Source organism: Haemaphysalis longicornis, unplaced genomic scaffold (assembly GCF_048455015.1).
Source record: "Haemaphysalis longicornis isolate Haplotype H1 unplaced genomic scaffold, Haemaphysalis longicornis Haplotype H1 scaffold_2, whole genome shotgun sequence".
NCBI classification, from domain to species: domain Eukaryota; kingdom Metazoa; phylum Arthropoda; class Arachnida; order Ixodida; family Ixodidae; genus Haemaphysalis; species Haemaphysalis longicornis.
In genome coordinates, this window is record NW_027526295.1 from 189,710,263 (window position 1) to 189,729,432 (window position 19,170).

The following is a 19,170-nucleotide window of genomic DNA, read 5'->3' on the forward strand; positions in this document are numbered from 1 at the left end:
AATGCATGTTTTTAGATTGAGTAGCTATAAAAGGTTTTGCCTACATGATTGTTTTGTTCATGCACCTGATCAACTTTTGGGAAGGCAGGTGAACCGAGTGCCAACCAGACAACCAGGCAGCCAGCCAGCCAGATACCGCTTGTTACAATTCAGCGCGCCGCTACCCTGTGCGCGCGTGATGCAAGTTTCGTGCGGTGCGGGGAAGTTTTCGTGCGTTGCGGCAAAGACGGCCCTCCTCAAACAAGTTACGACAAGCCTGAGCGTGTCTGCCGCTCAGGCCCTCGCTGTCGAAGATTCCCGCCCACGGCAGTTGCAAAATCCGGAACAAACTGGTTCTAGCAGCATCGTGTTCAGATTTGACCCTGCAAACAGACTCCTCCCGCCAAGAACCCTTTTACCTACTCTCTCAGAGTCAACATGCGCCGGCTGCCACGAAACCGGGGGAAGCTGTTCTTGTGTGTTTGCACTTTGTTCGGGCCGTGCGCAAAGCCGTGAAGAGGCTGCTTGTCCGTTGGTACGTCTGAGTATAAATTCCACCCTTGCGGTGGCTCGTATCAGTCGGCTTTGAGAGCTGAACTCAGAGCGTCTCTCTGCTCGTCGACTGCCACACCTCTGGCCCTGCAGTAAAGCAGTTGAGTTTTGCCCTCGGCTCTTAGTCGTCAACACCAAGGCAGCTATCCTGCTCGCCGTTCGTTCAACACGCTACCACTACATGACGGAAGCGATGAAGCTCTGTACGGGGACGCGTTCGCCTGTTTAACAACCTCCAGCCCAGCCTTTACTACTCTCGCAAACACAGAAAGAGGAAATAACCTCGACAATTCCGGCATGAAATATTTGCCTGGCTATATTTTCCTCGAATTTGCAAAAAATGGGCGAAAAACTACGAAGAAGAAACACACTGACGATGGAAGTTAACGGAAAGTTACTTGTAGGTTCTTTCATCCTTGTTTCTGACGCGTTTTGTGAAATATGAGAGTTTACCAGCTCACCCAGCTGTCTGTTCTTTTTATAGTACGCAAAATGAAATAAAAACCTTCAAGCCTTTCTATGTTTCTTTTTTGATAGATTCGCGCCAGTCAAGATCTCTACTTTGTAGAGCTTTGGCACATTTTTTAACGTGAGGCAAAGTATTGTTAGTGACAACTTCGTGTGAAATGACTACAGCGGCAGCGCGCAGTTTTCGGACACTTCTTGTTGTAAGAAGGAAAGCTGTTGCGAAACATTGATTCATTATGAGAAGGTTGGCGACCCTCCCAATGCTTTAAATCGCATTCTGTTTGGGTGTACAACGCTACACTGAGCGATGTCGACAGCTGAGTCGACACCTGCTTCGCAAAGCCCCGGCGGAGCTTAATTCAAGGCCCAAGGTCGGTGAAGAGGAGGGCTTAAATCGGCCATGACATATATATCATGCCTTTTGGAAGCATTTTTAAAGCGTTTGCGAATGACACACAGGCATTCGGAGGGCGCATGCCTTGTTCAAGAGCTATCAGCTCTCACAAGTTGAGATGGAAGGGACGCCGCTGACCTGGACTGACGTCCCTCTCATGTTGACACTAAATCAGGTAAGGTAGCGGAGTTGTCAACGTCTTGGACACAATCTGGGAAATTGGTGGAATGAATTAAGGTGAATAGCTCATTCTGAATGGAGGAGTGTATTTGTGCCTTAGGAAGAATGTAATGAAACATTTGCAAACTGCTCGTAGCCCAAAGCGCTTTCTTGGTTAGCTGCAGCCAAGGCTATCTTCGCTTTCGAGGTCAGCAGGATCTGCGTTGCAGCGCTACGGGCCACCAGCCTCGCTTTCCGGGAATGACAAAGAGCTTAAGGAACGGATCGAAGTTGTGTGGCGGGCACATGCCCGGTTTTCAATGATCTCATCGGCGACTTTATTTGGGGGATGTCACTCTTTGGCGTCGGCTGACTGCTCCAGAAGGGATGCGGTGGATCTCGTGCTGCGAGTTCTCCCTATTTGTGAAAAAAAAAGGTTAGTCTCATATGTGGGAATAATCGCGGTCCCGAACCACTGCTCGAAATGTTTCTACCTAATTACAATGAAGTAAAACCTTACTTTTCTTCCATTTATTACCATTGTCTCTCTCGCGTCCCCCTGTCGTTCTACATCGGTAATATGGGTGAGTCCAACTTCTTGGCTCACGACAATCGGCCTGCTTAATTACTAAACATCAGGAATGTGTAACGTGGGCGAATGGGATAGAAAGGGAAATGCGATTGTAACGGTCTACTGGCGGGACAAGCAAAGTTGCCCAATACTGGTCAGTACAAGCCATGAATTTTCCAAGATCTGCATCCCCCGGCCCATCCGCACTTCGGCCTTTTTCTGCTTTGTTATAAACTGCTTACACTTTTTGCTTACTTACATTTCTGCTTGCACTATTCTACTTTCATCGGTGTAATATGTAAAAACGAAAATAACAAAATTAAATAAAAAATGAAAAGGAAAGGATGTTCGCGCGCAGGCTACCTGAAAAAATGTTTTTTTTTTTTTCGGTGGCGTATAACACCCTACGGAAAATATTTCTCGCTACGTCACTGGTGACTGTAGTTAAGCGACTATGTAGATGGTCACATAGAAAACCAACCAAAACATATGACGCATTTGGTCGTAATTGTCTCTCACCAATAAAAAAAATACGTCAGTTCCATAACATTATCAGGGTTATATGTTTAAAATACGTGTGCGTCTTCACCCTGATTGAGGAGCTTGGTATAAAGATCCCGATCCGCGGACTGCTGTTCGCGTTAACGGCGAGCGGTATGCGCTGCGACACTAGCGGACCCACCTTTCACGCCACCTGACGTCCATATTTCCCTGCGGAGAACCCCTGCAATGCTTCCGGCGTTCTGTCGCCACAATGCTCGGAAGAATTAAAAATCCCGCCTGTTTTCGTTCATTTGAACACGCCTTCATCTGGTGCGCCCCAGAAACAAACACGTTCGTTCACGCTGCATAAATAAAATCGGTACTCGAATGCTCTACCATTACTTTCTGCCCTTGCGCTAAACAAGTGGTCACGGAAATGTATGCCATGCAGAGATAAGCTATCCAGTGCACAACAAGTGTGCACCGATCGGCTCCTCGTCTGACCTGCTTGGTAAACGCTGGCGCACGAATTCGGCGAAAACGAGCAACGTTATTGCGCCTAAAAAATTCTGCATCCGTTAAATCGTAAGCACACCGAAGGGGATAAATGAACGTGCATCTGTCGCCGACATTCTGAAACGTCATGAGCGACCTTGGTGACTCAATGAATACTAACTATACGCGGAATGTTCAAGGTACCTTTTCTTTTGAAAAAAAAAATATTGTAGACTACGGAGCGGAACAGTTTGGATTGTTCTATTACAGCTAGCTTATCACAACACTATATCTGGAATTAGTTGATTGCGGTCTGTATACAGTGAAAAACTTGGATGTTATTCTCAGTAAATTATTCTGGAATATCGGTGATTACAATAATTATGCATATCCAGGTCTTATTACTTAAATTCCTGTGTGGTACAAAAGGTAAATCAAGTAAAGTATCTTGGCGTAACATTCACGGCAACACTAGATTGGACCAGTCACGTAGATTTAATCACTGCCAAGGCTTCGCGCCTAATTCATTTTTTCCAAAGAAATTTCAGAGACGCGCCCCAAACACTCAAGGAAACCCTGTATATTACAAATGTGCGCCCAATTCTAGAGTATGGTTGTGTTTCTTGGGACCCTTTCACGAATGTACTGAATGAAAAGTTGGAGAGGGTGCAAAAAAGGGCTGCCAGGTTTGTAACAGGTAATTACGATTTCAGAATAAGGTCTTCTGGAATTCTTCAGGCCCTGGGATGGAAACCCCTTTGTGGACGACGGAAAGTTCAAAGACTTAAATTTCATTATAATATATATCATGGTAAGACTGGAATAAATAAAGAGCGGTATTCAAAGACACCTAGTTACATGTCCGAACGGAAAGATCACTTATATAAAATTAGAGAATATACCTGTCGATTGAATGTCCTTAAATACTCTTTCTTTCCAAACTCTATTAGCGACTGGAATGCGCTAAAAATACCAATATTCTCTTATTCTAATTTCCTAACCGCCATTGAAGCAGCATTTTGAGTTGCTGAAATAGCCCATATATTTAACGTTGGCTTTGTACTTCTCGTGGTTGTTGATTTTTGATATGTATAATTACTGCTTTCGTTGTATAATCTTGTGTTTTGTACTGTTGTTACAATGCTGAACTGCAAGTGTTTAGATTTCTCATGTATAATGTTATGCATGATTTTAGTTCGGTTACAATTTTGCTGTTTGTATTCTATTTTCTACTGTAACCCCCCTACAACAATGCCCAATGGGCGATGTAGGTACTTGAAATAAATAAATAAATATTTGTATATCAGTTATCAATATTGTACCTGGACTTTCATTTCCTATCATTGTGGCTGTATTTCAAACTGTTCCGATTTATTTATTTATTTATTTATTTATTTATTTATTTATTTATTTATTTATTTATTTATTTATTTATTTATTTATTTATTTATTTATTTATTTATTTATTACCACCTACTTCTCTACAGGCAGAACAAAAGAAAGCAACGCGCAGAGACATGCGCATGTGCACTCCAGCTGAGACAGGTACACACGAAAAACGGATGTTATCAGAAGTAAACTGTGTTGCTTCCATTGTCCCGCGTCCACGTGCGTTCGCGTGTTGACCTCAAGAGGAGAAAGATCTCGGTAACCACAGGTGGACTTGCACCTCCGCAGGGGAGTGGCAGAGATTACCACCGAATTGTATTTATCCCTGCTGCGTGTGAACCTTTTTTCTGTCGCGCCAGCGTTGTTACAGCGAATGTGACAGTTTATGACAGGAGGAGTCCGCGACGCGGCCCTCTCTCTCTCCCGTAGTCGAAGTCTGTTCCGCCGGACGCGACACCCGTTATCGGCCACGGGCCACCCCTGGGCTCCGTCACAGATTAGCGGCACTTTCGGGGCCGGTGTCCTGTTTACATGACCATTTCCCCACTCAACCCTTTCGTACATACAAAATTTCTGTTCACTCGTACTCCCGCGACCGCCGAGGTGCGGGCATGAAACGTAGTACCCACTGCTGCTGCTCAGTGCGTGCCGATTGAGAGCGTTCGGTCGTTCGGTCGCCCTCAAGGTTGGGCTAATCGACACGCAGCGATTTGCTTTCGCCGAGTGGCACCCAATACGCCGAGTGAGCCACGCGAGGAGGCTTCGCGGGATAGTGACGCATCCGCGTATTGCGAGAGCCGAGCTCGGGAAGTGGTCAGTTGATCCAGAACGCGTGCGTCCACGCCACTGATCGCCAACGGCAGCGAGCGGCCGTTCATAGACCTGATTGTAGGCACTGCCAAATCACCGTCCGTCATCGCGATGAAGAAAGAAGAGCGCCTGTACGTTCCTGAAGACGGCCCCGGTGGAACCGTTGTCAGGGTGAGCAGAGTACTCGACACATTTTCTTCCGTTTCCAATTTTTCTCTTGGTTTGTTTACCTAAAAATCTACTGCCGAAGTATCGCAGTATCGCGCAGCTTCAATTCAATGCATAATTACTACTTTAACATATTTTAACAACACAAGCCAAGTGCGTTCCCTGACATTTACCTATTCACTCAGATCACAGCTTAGTTTTCTCATCGGGAAATGTCACTGAGTACAGTGATTTGTTGGGTTGGGATCAGATTGATTGGTGGTTGCGATAAACATCGTAACAATTCAGTTCTTGGTTGGTTAACAATTCTTGGTTGTTCGTCAGCCGACCAGCCTAACTAACTTGTTGACGAGCGCGAACGCACTCGAGCAATTTTGCGTATGCCGCCTATTTTATTAATGATCCGTGGAACTGCTGGCTTCCGAAAAGATAACCAAACAGCCAAGGATGCCAAACGAGGCACAAGGAAGCAGTTCGTTTCTTTTCTAAACGAAAAATCATAATTTTATAACAAGTAAGGGAAAAAATTATAAAAATGTTTCCTCCGGGTGGCACCCGAACCCACCATCGTAGGATAACGCATTCGATGCTATAGTGATTGAGCTTCGGGAGTGGCTGAAATCCCCTCCCTTTACTTATGTTTCTATCGGGGTGTCGAATCGCAACCGAACCGAACCGAAAACCGCGCGCAACCGGACCGAAATGTTTGCCGGAACTGATCCCGAACCCGAACCGCTATTCTTTTAGCGCGCTGAGCCCAAACAGGAACTGAACCTAACAAATAAATAACGGTTACCGGCTCAGCCCGAAACGGTTCGACCATCCGTTGTTTTAAGAGCGCGGTCAATTTGATTCGGGGATTTTTCTTCTTTACGTACCATCGGCTTCTGGATCGACCATGGAGTTTCAACCCTTAGATCAATCACAACACTATCAACGTCCCGCCTGTTCGTGGTCGCGGCTCGAGGAAAGAAATGCGCACCGATATTGAAATCGTATGTTGCTGCTCGGTTCCCGCAGAATATCGCACCCGGCTGCGTGCAGGTGATATCAAACATGAGAGAGAGAGAGAGAGAACAATCTTTAATGAGTCTGGCGATGTCAGCCGAGCTAAACCGCCTGGCTTGCTACGCCAGATGAATGCTGTGGCAATGATGATTATAATGATGAAGAGGAACACATGATTTGAACTATTTACAAAGTCAGATCAAGGCTTGTGGCTTTTAGATAGGCCAGTAAAGCTTTTGTGGCATGAAAGGCACGTTTGGAAGAATTCCAGGGACCTAATACGTCTCTCAGTTCTAGCCCTACGGAGAGCGGCCGGCCCAGAGACACTCCAAGGCACACTCTTTGCGTACTAAATCGCGCACAGTCACATATGAGGTGTTGAAGATCTTCACGGACACCACACTGTGGGCACAGAGGCGAGGTGGACTGATTGATTTTGTAGCAGTAGTATCGCGTGTAGGCGACGTTCAAACATGCTTTGCGTTTCCAGATACAGGTCCCGTTGCGACTATACAAGCATTGTACATCAGCACTAAATAAACGGTAAAATAACGGAACAACTGATTTCCGACCATCATCTCGTCTAATATTCCACTTATATACTAGCACAAAAAATAATGCGCCCCTCCGTCAAACGACAACTATGGCTGAACGCGAAGCTTTCTCGTGACGGGTCGAAATGGAGCAATCGGATAGAAGCCGGCTTCTGAAAATGAGGGACCCAGTTTCTTCCGGTTCCTGGAAGCGTTTTTTTTAACTTCGGTGTTTTCGCGTTACAGACGCAATCAGTGAGAACACTAGAGCTTCACTTTAAAACGAAATTTTAAGATACAAGTTTTCTCAGTTCGTTATACTATGTTGGCAAGATACGTATACGTTATACTTTGTTACCTAAAAGGAGGAGCATCCTAGCAGCTACGGTGACATCGTAACCGCGGCGGCCGCCTGCCGAAAATTTAGCAGTGCGCTATAAGTCCGCAGTGAAAATAATTCAGTAAAACGCTGGGGGTTCTGGGGGAGGCGAATTTATTTCCTGCCAGAAATTCCTGTGGTTATCGCCTGCGTGCGCTTCGTTAGCATTGGGCGCGCAGACTTTTATTTGCACGCGAGAGCGCGCGGTCAACGTGACCTCGGTTCCCCCGTGAGATCCAAAAAACAAAGATCCCAGCGAACGCGCAGGTGCCGGGAGAAACCACGAGTAGTAGTATAGTAGAAAACTTTATTTAGGAAATATGACTGGGAAGGGCTCTAAAGGTTACAGGGCTCCGTAAAAACGAAACTCTATGCCTCTTTTTTTTTTTTCTGACATGGAGCAATAAATTTTGTGGCGTTCTAACGAAACGCGTCCCAAATTGGTGCTCTTTAAAGTCTGTCTATTACTCGAAATACTTCGTTAAATCTGTAATGGCGCTGGAGATATTTCGTTAGTTCAATTTCATAAAGGCACTCAGCCGTATAGGCACGCACGGGGGAATCCGAATCGCTACGTTAAATCGGGAAATTTGTTTCTTTAGATCGAGTTTTGATTGTGTATGTATATCTAACATGTAGCTACGGCAACTGATACCATGCCATAGCTTAAGAGGGATCAAAGCTGGTCAACCATTTCAGACATGTCGTAGACGCTCGAGTCACGGCCCTGCGGTTAATAAGAAGGTCCCCTTCACCGCGAGCCGAAGTGGCGCTGGCTACCACCCCCAGGCACAAGAAACAATTACCTTAATATGAATACCTAAATAAGGGGAGGGGAGCACAGCCCCTACGGTAGCGTAGTGGTCATCGGACCAGACTCGTATTCTGGAGGTCGTGGGTTCTGATCCCACCCAGAAGGCATGTTTTCTTCCGCATTCATTCTTTCTTTCAAAAAACTATCTGTTTCAATGATAATACAATGACATCCCTTATGTTCCCCTTTGCTTTCCTTGGCGCTTTCTTGACTGCCTACCCTTATTTCGGTCTTAATTCAACGAGACCTGGCTTCTGGTTCCTGGCCATAACGGTTCCTAATGATAACGTTAACTATACGATAGAGAAGTCACATTGAAAAACATAATATTTATTCTACCTCTAACGTTTCGACCGCTTCGAAAAAGACCGGTCCCCGGTCGGACCGTTAGAATACATATTGTTATGTTTTTCAGAGTGGCTTCTCTACCGTATAGTTAAAATTATAGCCAGGAACCTTTTCTCTTAACATAAATACAATGGCTAGAGGCACAGTCAACGCGAAAACATAAATTGAAAATTTCCAAAGTATCTAGCTGCTTCAGTTGTCCTTGGAGACTCGCACTGCAAGCACCTGCATCACCACTTCGACCCAGGGCGGAAAGAAACGCCAGCCTTCATCTCGCCATCCGGTACAAAAATCGACGACGCCTGCTCCCTGCTGGACTTAGCCCCAAAGACAACAACCGCCATCGTGCTACATGTCGGCACGAACGATATGGCCCAGTCTTCAGCGGGAGAGGCATTCGGGTGCTAACGCACCCTTTTGGACGTCCGGTATCTCTGGAAAAGACAGGTCCCCTGTCGAAAGGTTAGAATAAATATTGTTTTTCAATGTGACTTCTCTGTCGTGTATATATATATATATATATATATATATATATATATATATATATATATATATATTGCCACTGATTACCTGACGCGTTATGCCGAGACCAAGGCCCTTCCCAACGGCACTGCCTCGGAAGTCGCGAAATTCTTTCTTGAAGGCATTGTTCTGCGTCATGGAGCACCTACGATTGTTATCACCGACAGGGGCACTGCCTTTACAGCAACCTTCCTGCAGAATATCTTAACGTTAACACACAGCACTCATCGAAAATGCACCAGCTACCACCCCCAAACCAATGGCCTCACAGAACGACTTAACAGAACATTAGCGGACATGCTCTCCATGTACGTCGATCTGGAGCACAAGAACTGGGACGAAATTCTACCGTATGCCACATTCGCCTACAATACCGCCGTACAAGAAACCACTCGCAGTACACCATTTGAACTTGTTTACGGGCGCTCTGTGATGACAACCCTAGATGCAATGTTGCCGGTTGCACATGACGACACAATCAGCCCGGATGTGGAAGCATTTACGCAACGGGCCGAAGAAGCACGCCAGCTCGCACGTCTACGCATTCGAAGGCAACAAGTAGTCGACTCTGAAAGATACAATAAGGGCCGCCGTCACGTAGAGTATCGACCCGGTGACCTCGTGTGGGTCTGGACACCGATCCGCCGCCGAGGACTTTCAGAGAAGCTGCTTCGCAGATACTTCGGACCGTATCGTGTTATTCGCCGTCTGTCAGACGTTAATTACGAGGTTTTACCCGAAGGCACCACAGCACGTTCTTCCCGCCGAAGAACTGCCCTGGAAGTTGTGCATATGGCACGCATTAAGCCGTACTACACCCGCACGTGTGACCCCCAAGAATAACGCAGCACTACATGCCCGACTAGTACGCCGCCGACATCACTGACTGCTTCTCCTTTGTTTTGGTGTTGTCAACTCGCAATGGCATCGGGTCGATGCCAGCTTGGAGGGGGGGGGCAATGCCACGACTGTATGGTTGATTCCGTTCTCACTGGAATCCTGTTAGGGATTTTGGTAATGCATCAAAGAAGAAGAAGAAGGTTTCGGGCCGCTTGGGGGCCAAGGGAGGAAGACGAGAAAGAAGTCGAAGCTTACTTGGACTGGCTTGCTGTCGGGCACAAGTTCGCCTTTTAGAATAAACTCTCTCTTTCCACCTGGTACAACCCTCAACGTGTGAGTTCACCGTTACAATATATATATGTAGTAAAAAATCGCTATAGCTTCTAACAAAACTGTTTATTTGTCGACGTTTCGGTCGGACCTGGGGTCTTGAAAAAGGTCGGCATCCGACCGAAACAGAAATAAACAGTTTTGTTAGAAGCTATACCGATTTTCTGCTATGTTCTGCTTCTCGCAATCTCTCTCGCTGTCTCTCTCTCTCTCTCTCTCTCTCTCTCTCTCTCTCTCTCTCTCTCTCTCTCTCTCTCTTTATATATATATATATATATATATATATATGAATATATATATATATATATATATATATATATATATATATATATATGAATATATATATATATATATATATATATATATATATGAATATATATATATATATATATATATATATATATATATATATATATATATATATATATATATATATATATATATATATATATATATATATATAAATTTTTCGTATCCATGAATCGGAAGAGGAAAAGTCAAATCTTATTTCGGTTTAATGCGCAAAGGAAACTCTTGCCTATGATTCACGCTGTAGTGGAAAGTTAGATAACACCGAAAATGCTTCCAAGTTATTTAACCTGAACGTAAATATCCCCTGCACGGTCATTTAGAATATCTGAGCGCAGACACACACGCGTAAAAAGAACGGCTCCTAGAAAAAAAAACACGAAACCTAGCTCATGCGAGCGTGCTTAGCAGTGAAATGCCTTCGCCACTTCGCTAGAACTTCTGGCGCGTTTAATGCGCGGAAAGGAATAAAGTTGTACCGAGAAGGCCTACAGTATTTTGTAATTTGAGCTTTTATAAGCTGCTAACACATAACCGGCGACGAAATATTACTATGAGGACTCTTATTACTTTAAAGATAATAGCAGTCTTTAAAGATAATAGCAGAAGCAAAAATTGTGAAATGTGGCCTGCATACGAAGGAGTCGAAAAAAGTGATAAACTCCTGTTTCTTATCGTCGCGAACTTGACCTTCTTCGGGAACCGCGCTGTATTAAAACTTCAACAGACAAGGGAAGAGCACACAAGGACGGGACGACCTCAATGGCAAGTTGCCGGCAGTCAGCCATAATGTGTCTGTGCACGGTGGAGCGCGCGCCAGACTACTTCCTACACGATTATCGGCGGAGTTGCAACAATTACTCCGCTTATCCTAGTTCTTCGCCGCTCCGTTCTCCCACTGCGATAAAAACGTGCAACGCAGGCGACAGTGACAAAACTGGCTCACAGCGGTTGCCACTCTCCTAAACTCTGTCTCCTAAATGCGTAAATGCCCCTCTCCGTAAGTCATTCTCCCTAATCCCTTCTCTTAAACTTGATGGTTATTGCGCTGGAATGACATTAACAAAGCAGGTGGCCGGTGAGACGCAGAGAGGGAGGGGGGCAGGGAAGAAAAGATGCTGGAAGTGGCGACGACTACAGAGGGAAGCTGTGTCGAAACTATAGGCGCTTATTGAGCTGAATAAGCCTGTTGGGCAATAACCGAGTTGGGCAATAGAAGCGAGAATTCTTAGCATCCTGAGCTCATGACATGCCAAAAGGCTGTGTTCGCGGTGTTTCAACAGCACACTGCTCAAGGTGAATTATAGCGCTTGTGTGGAAACATTCTGTATTAAATGCCACGAAACATTTCATGAAATTTTAAAGGTAACTGTACCGTGAACAAAACTCCGAGCATGCCCGGTGGACGGCTGTGCTGACATTCACAAAGAAATGACGAATGAGATTCATTCTTGAGCTGTAAACCATTTAATTTTCCCTCAGCTCTTGGGAGATTATTTCGGAAACATTTCAGACGGCTCTTTTTGTTTTGTTTGTTCACATTTCGTTTTTGTTTTGTGTTTCTCTTTTAACTACCTCCAGCAAATTTTTATTTACTATATTACAAGGTGTTAATTTCGCTAGTTACGCGTTTCTGTGCCGATACAAGGAGGTACAGGGTCGGTGCTTTTTTTTACTATTTTTCACGTGTTTTTCTGTTTTCCGGAATTTCATTGATTTTGTACTAATCGAGGCAAGCCGGTGTATAAGATAAACATGTTTTGTTCGTTACTCCTGTTTTAGTTTTTTTTTTAAATTCAGCTTTTCAATTTCATCCGACTTATAATATTGATTGATTGATTGTAGGGTTTAACGCGCCGACGCAACGCAGGCGATGGGGCGCACCGTAGTGGAGGGCTACGGATTCATTTTGACCACCTGGGGATCTTTAACGTGCGCCGAAATCTCGTACACACGGACGTTTTTGCTTTTCGCCTCCACCAGAAAAGCGGCCGCCGCGGCCGGGAATCGAACCCGCGACCTCGTGCTTATCAGCGCAACGCCTTAGCCACGGAGCCACCGCAGCGGGTTGACATATAATATCTATTTACACTAGTACATCCAATAAATGTGTTAATCCCTATTTGTATGCATACTATTGCAGATACAAGGTATTGCATGGTTGGCGCTCTGGTGTGCTCAGCAAAGAATGCTTGCGCAATAAAATTCTAGTTGCTGGTTAAAAGACTCTGATTTCTGGCTTCGCTGCGTTCAGCTGATCGAATCTTCCCCTAGCGCAGCTTCCACGTCTGGTGGAACGCATACTTTCACTCGTACTTCTTAAAAAAATATCTGCAATGTACTTGCAAGTATTTGCCTCCGCCGTATGAAATATCATAGAAATAAAATTGTGCTAAAAGGACGGGACGACTGAAGAAGACACACACACAGAGCAGACTAACACACTGATTTGATTTCCAAGCTCATATACACTACTAAGTTTTACTACTAACCTAACTACTAAGCTAAGGTTTACTTGATTCCGTTGCCCTGCAAAAAAGTATACATCGGTCAAACTGGCAGATGTATTAATGATAGACTCCATCGGCACAAAAATAAGTTTAGTAACGGGATCAGCAAGCACTTGGCATTCATTGCCGTGACTGTAAGTGTGCCCCATTTTTTGAAAAAACTAAGGAGCTCGCCAGGAGCCGTGACTCGCTCACGCGGGAAATAATAGAGGCGCGTGAAATTGTGCGCGCGGGTGATGTTTGCATTATTGTTGCTTCACTATCGTTGTTGGGCAAAGAAATCGCGTTTCTTGATGGGTCTGATCTGTTGGAGACGGAATGTGTATCACTGTGAAAGTGAGCGTTTTTTATTTGTTTATTTGTTTATGTATTTATTCCTTTTTATTTATTTATTTATTTATTTATTTATTTATTTATTTATTTATTTATTTATTTATTTTAATTTTGTATTTTAAACTTCTCTTGGTTTCACGTGTCTGCTTCATAGTAGTATACAGTAATACCTCGTTAACTCGAACTCGCATATCTCGAAAAATCGGCTAAGTCGAAATTTTCTGCGGCCCCGAACCATTTCGTATACGTCCCACGTATTTGTTGCCCTTTATTTCGAAGTATTTTTGGGCCAAACTGCGGATATCTCGAAATCTTGACTGAGAGTGGAACGAAAATTTTGCCGCCGCGGACCGTTTCACAAGATTCGGGCGATGCTGGCGCGCCTAAATCCCTCGATTTTTTTTTTCTCGTTTAGCCGGGCCTACCACAAAACCGATGTTTTTCCCGCACGTGAAGTCTGAGCCTAGAGGCATATCAACTTCGTCAAGCAACCCTGTGGCACGTCATGTAACGGTAGAGACACGCGCAGAGGTGCAGTGTACTAGAACATACAGCTGTGTCGTGCGGAGAAAAAATTTCCCCGCATTTCCCCAAGGGGAAGAATGTGAAAGTGCGAATGCACGAGTTGAATTTGCGCGGTTCGGTAATGTTCGCGAAAGAGAGATCAAACACACACACACAACTACAAAGAAAGAAAGATGCATTTATTCACAGACACCTATTTGTGTTGTCGTTGTACTTGATTGCTAGAGCGGATCTCAGCTTTGAAATTTCGTGTCAGTACTCCTTTAAGCGGGTGCATTAGCCCTTCTCACGCCCGATTCCTGGCCAATCCCCCACGTGGGTATGTGCCATGTCAGCGGCCAGGCAGCGCGCGCCCATCTCCCCCCGTTGCCAAGGAAGACGAGGAGATTCCTGGCCAATCCCCCACGTGGGTATGTGCCATGTCAGCGGCCAGGCAGCGCGCGCCCATCTCCCCCCGTTGCCAAGGAAGACGAGGAGCGCGCGCACCCGCAGCTGTTGCTATGTGGACGGACGGCGGTCGCCGGAATTCAGGGTCGCTTATAAAGTGCATTCGCACTTAAAACCCAATGGAGAGCACCGGCGGGGAAGATCGGCTCATGCGATGCGTCAAGCAGCTAGAGGACTCTTTACTAGGGCCGAGTGCGGCTGCAAAGAAGACCAGCAATACGCAGTTCTTTTCTGCTAAATAAAATTGCAGAGCCACGAAACCCAGCCGGTGAACGTCTCTTGTATGTTTTTTTTTGTTTTTTTTCTCTTTCAAACCTTCATGAAAAGCAGGATAGGAAGCTGATGTTGAAGAACTGGTAAGTAGCAGCGCCATTCTTGCAAAGAACTCGATATTTCACGGCAATTCGCGCAACTTTGCTTATTTCGAAAATCGGCTTATCTCGAAATATTTCCCGGTTTTTACTACTTCGAGTTAACGAGGTATTAGTGTATATGAGCGTGGAAATCAACTCAGTTTGTTAGTCTACGCTGTGTATGTGTCTTCTTTGGTCGTCCCGTACTTTTAGCGCAATTTTATTTCCATCATGTCAGACCAACTAGCCCGTCAGAGTGCTTTAAAGTATGAAATACATGTGTGCTTGTTGGATTAAGAGCACCGTTCAAATTATTCGATTAAGGGTTCAGGCACCGAAAATGCCCCTTGTCGGTGAACAGCTCATTGGCTGAGGGCTACAAATTATTTTTACCATGAAGGGAGATTAATACGAGGAAGCGTCAGGTAACAATAGTTAAGGGCACGTCAAACACAAATGTTGTTTTCTAGCCCCCGGTAGGTCTTATGTTCTGGAGAGAGATTTTGCCGCATTTCGGCAGCTCCCCGAACCGAAAAAATTGGCGAAGTCTACGCTATACATGATCACTGAGGCCACGCCATAAAATGTTGCGTGCCAATGTGCAAGAAGCAGGCGGAGTAAGCTGATTTCGGCCTGTCCTTTTGCCGCTCAATAAACTGCTTTCGAAGCTAGCTACGCACCCCGCCCCTTGTTTTCGACGGCACCGTGCACGTGCGTCTGAAACAAGCTGAACTTTCGTATTTCCTGTAACCAAGAACCCCGCCATGGCGTAGTCATATTAGAAATGGCTGCTGAGCGCGGAAAGCTTGTGGCGAAGAGCAGCCACAAGTCGCGGAACGACGGGAAAGAGCCCGTTGTACATACAACATGACCCAACGGTTTTAGGCAAGATAAGCGAGTTATATTTGGACATATGGAGTAAAGGTTAGTTATTGCAGCGGTATCCGGTCGTTGCGCACAGGATGACAAACACGTGCAGGAAGCAACCGCAACAAACAATAAACTGAGCAGAGCAACGTAGGCCCGTAAGAGAGGTCCCAACGAGCAAACGCGGACATCATTAAAGTCTAGCTAGAGCAAAACAACCAAGGGCCCACTTTGGCTAGTCCAGAGAGCGAAAACGAGAGGAGGTGTGACGCCAGCATACCTACTACAGTCCTTTTAAAGACGATTTTCTTTCTTGGGCTACTTCAACCCAGAAATTTTGGTCTGTCTGTCTGTCTGTCTGTCTGTCTGTCTGTCTGTCTGTCTGTCTGTCTGTCTGTCTGTCTGTCTGTCTGTCTGTCTGTCTGTCTGTCTGTCTGTCTGTCTGTCTGTCTGTCTGTCTGTCTGTCGGTGACTCGATTCAGCCACCTGGCCAAAGTGAATGGAAGTCTGCGCAATAGTATTATTTATTCACAACCAAATCTAAACATCTAAGTATCTAAGTCCGGTTTATATGTTTATACTTGACAACATTGTTGAACAAGAACAAGACATTACGCAAGTATAAGACAGAAAATTAATATACGAGGAACATTTACAGAGTTCCTTCATAAAAAACTCATAGATGCTTGATTTTCGCGAAATGAAATACTACATTCACTGCACACAGAAAAACCACAGCGTCGCCTGCTGTCGCCCGCGCCGCTACAGCTTCTGGCGGCATTTTAAGAAATCAAGCTGCAATCGTTACGAAAGGTTCCACTAGACAGGTTCCACGTTCTTCTTGGAATGAACATGGACTAGGAACTCCCTTCTATAAACGTTGAAGTAGGGCGCCTCGATTCGCGCGCGTCTCCGCCGTACGACAGCGCTGGCATCGAGGTACCCGGCCTGGTGGAGGGGAACGCGGTAAATTTAAATTGACTTGAGCAAATCTTTAGCGTTTTTATCTTGGGAGGATGGTTGGTTGGCTGAGGGTTTTAACGCGCCGACGCAACGCAGGCGATGAGGCGCGCCGTAGTGGAGGGCTCCGGATTAATTTTGACCACCTGGGGATCTTTATCGTGCGCCGAAATCTCGTACACACGGGCGTTTTTGCTTTTCGCCTCCATCAGAAAAGCGGCCGCCGCGGCCGGGAATCGAACCCGCGACCTCGTGCTCAGCAGCGCAACGCCTTAGCCACTGAGCCACCGCGGCGGGTTTATCTTGGGAGGAGCGCGACGCAAGAGCAACAGCATGAGTGGTGAGCGGGAAAGCGAAGGGAGGCATTTATTTGGCAAATGTCGACAGACTATCGTCTTTTGTCGACATTTGCAGCGAAAGAAGCAGATACGCGCCCAATTTTCTTCCTCTATAATTTTGTCCCCTCGCGGCTGCTTAACGCGTGCGTGAGTCTCTTGTACTGGAGAATTTTAAGTGCGAATTCACTTCTTAAGCGAGCCTGAATCGTCCGCCGCCGTCGTCCGCATAGCAACAGCGGCGGGTGCGTGCGCTCCTCGTCTTCCCTAGCAACGGGGGGAGATGGGCGCGCGCTACTCTCCTCCTCCTCTCTCCGCTCAGTGACTGCGGGTGTTGGGCGCCTCCTCTTCACTTCGGGCGGGAGAGCTCTCGCTCGCGTAGCGGGCGCTCCGCATTCCGACGCGTGAGGGCGCTCGTGTAGCCCTCGCCGTAACGGCGGGCGCTACTCTCCTCCTCCTCTCTCCGCTCAGTGACTGCGGGTGTTGGGCGCCTCCTCTCCACTTCGGGCGGGAGAGCTCTCGCTCGCGTAGCGGGCGCTCCGCATTCCGACGCGTGAGGGCGCTCGTGTAGCGGCCGCGTGGCGCGGGAGGGTATTAGTCGAGCGCGCGCCGTCGTCGAGAGCGGTCGCTGGTCCTGCATCTCGATAACGATGATGGCGGACCGGGCAACGGTATCAGCAATAACGAGTGAAATATCTTTCTTTGTAGCTGTGTGCGTGTGTGTAATCTCTCGACTACTCATTAAGATCACGATATCCACCGTAATCGCGCAATCAACAACCGTGCATTCGCACTTACACACTCTCCCCCTCGGGGAAGTGCGAGGGAATTTTTTTCGTCTGCGTCGTCAGCTGTTGACGTAACGACATGCCAGGAAAATATTTAAAACGTTTTTGTACAACCTGAGACTTTCGGGGGCAAATTTCTTTTAAATAAACATGGGCACACCGATATTCCACAGCTTCATCTAAACAGGTGTATTTTCGCATGCTTTCACACACAAAAAAACTTCCTTGAAGCATATTTATTAGCTTTGTGGAAGCCTTCGACAGTATTAATCACATTCGTTATGGCAAAAGTGGGTAACTAAGGCTCCAGTGTAGCGACCGAGTCATTACTTACCCATTAAGATGCACAATACCAGATATAAGCAGCAAATTGATTACTTTTCAATACAGATTACACCGAGTGCCCCTGTTCTCCACACATTTGTACATGTCGTCGACGTGAACCCTCTAACACACACTCTGAAAATTAGATTCGCTTGTCCGTACCGGGTTTCGAACCAAGACATCATGGGTTCTGTAATGTGAGTCATACCCATTCGACCAGGGCTACCTTGGTGTTTTTTGTTGCATGGAAGACTATTCCAGAAAACTTTAAAATCACACACTGCCTACCATAAAATTGCGCCCACCTCCCCGCGAGGGGAACCCTGTGTAGATGCGACGCATCGTGGGGTTCACTTGGTGTTTCCGTTGGATTGTTTCTGAAATCGCGTGAAACGTGTCGGGAACGCGTATGATTATTATGTTTTATGATTATTATTATGTTTTATTGGCCAATCTTGGTCAATCTCTCTAAGTGGTATGCTTGGGGCTTCGCTGTCGCAACGACCTTTACTCCATCATTGTTGCTGTAAGTGGGAGCTTCTTTTCTTTTATTGCAAGTGTTAATCATTGCCCGATCATACGTTGTATCAGTAGCATCTTGACGTAGTTTGAATTAGTCAAGGATATAAGGCGCGTTCGTAGCATTTGATTCTGTCTCGGTTTTGTGGCGCAGTGGGAAGAGCACCATGTACCTCGCGTTCCGCCCACAGTGTCGTGGGATCGAAACCGGGCGCCGCAAACTATTATTTTTTTTATAGTGTAGGGGGAGGGGTGTGGACGGACAACAACGCCGTATGGAGGAACAAGGCGAGTGAATAAGATGCAGTCGCATCTAAAAGTCCGTTATTTGACACATGATTTAAAAGTCAGGTTAACACACGTACGTGTCAAAAACAGGCAACCAGTATGATTTAGCCGCATAGACGTTATGAACAGGCGCAGATCGTTCATGTATATTTGACTTAGTGCACCGAGGTTTCTTTGCAATGCGGTGAATCACGTGTCACTTCCATAGGCTGAACAATCAAGTGGGCATGAAAACACCGGGCCATCTCCACTAACGTAAAGCCTTGGGAGGGGCGAAACACGCAGTGTATAAGTGTATGAGAGGTTTAATGATGCGGTTTCCATGTTATGAAGAAGCGTATAATGCGGTTTCGATTATGTGTGTTCGGCA

The 19,170-nt window shown here is 46.0% G+C and overlaps 1 protein-coding gene across 2 annotated transcripts in view; it reads left to right on the forward strand.

The window, feature by feature from the left end:
• LOC144169662 (excitatory amino acid transporter 2-like) overlaps nucleotides 1-19,170 on the forward strand; it is a 110,637-nt gene that overhangs the window by 27,035 nt on the left and 64,432 nt on the right. The window contains exon 1 of one of the 2 annotated variants that reach the window (XM_077698931.1): nucleotides 4,956-5,471. The exons of the other annotated variant lie outside the window; for it this stretch is intronic. Within the exon in view, the coding sequence (XP_077555057.1) occupies nucleotides 5,412-5,471 (60 nt within the window). The 5' untranslated portion in view covers nucleotides 4,956-5,411. Of the gene's footprint in view, nucleotides 1-4,955; nucleotides 5,472-19,170 lie in introns of those variants that run through there. 2 annotated transcript variants of the gene reach the window in all.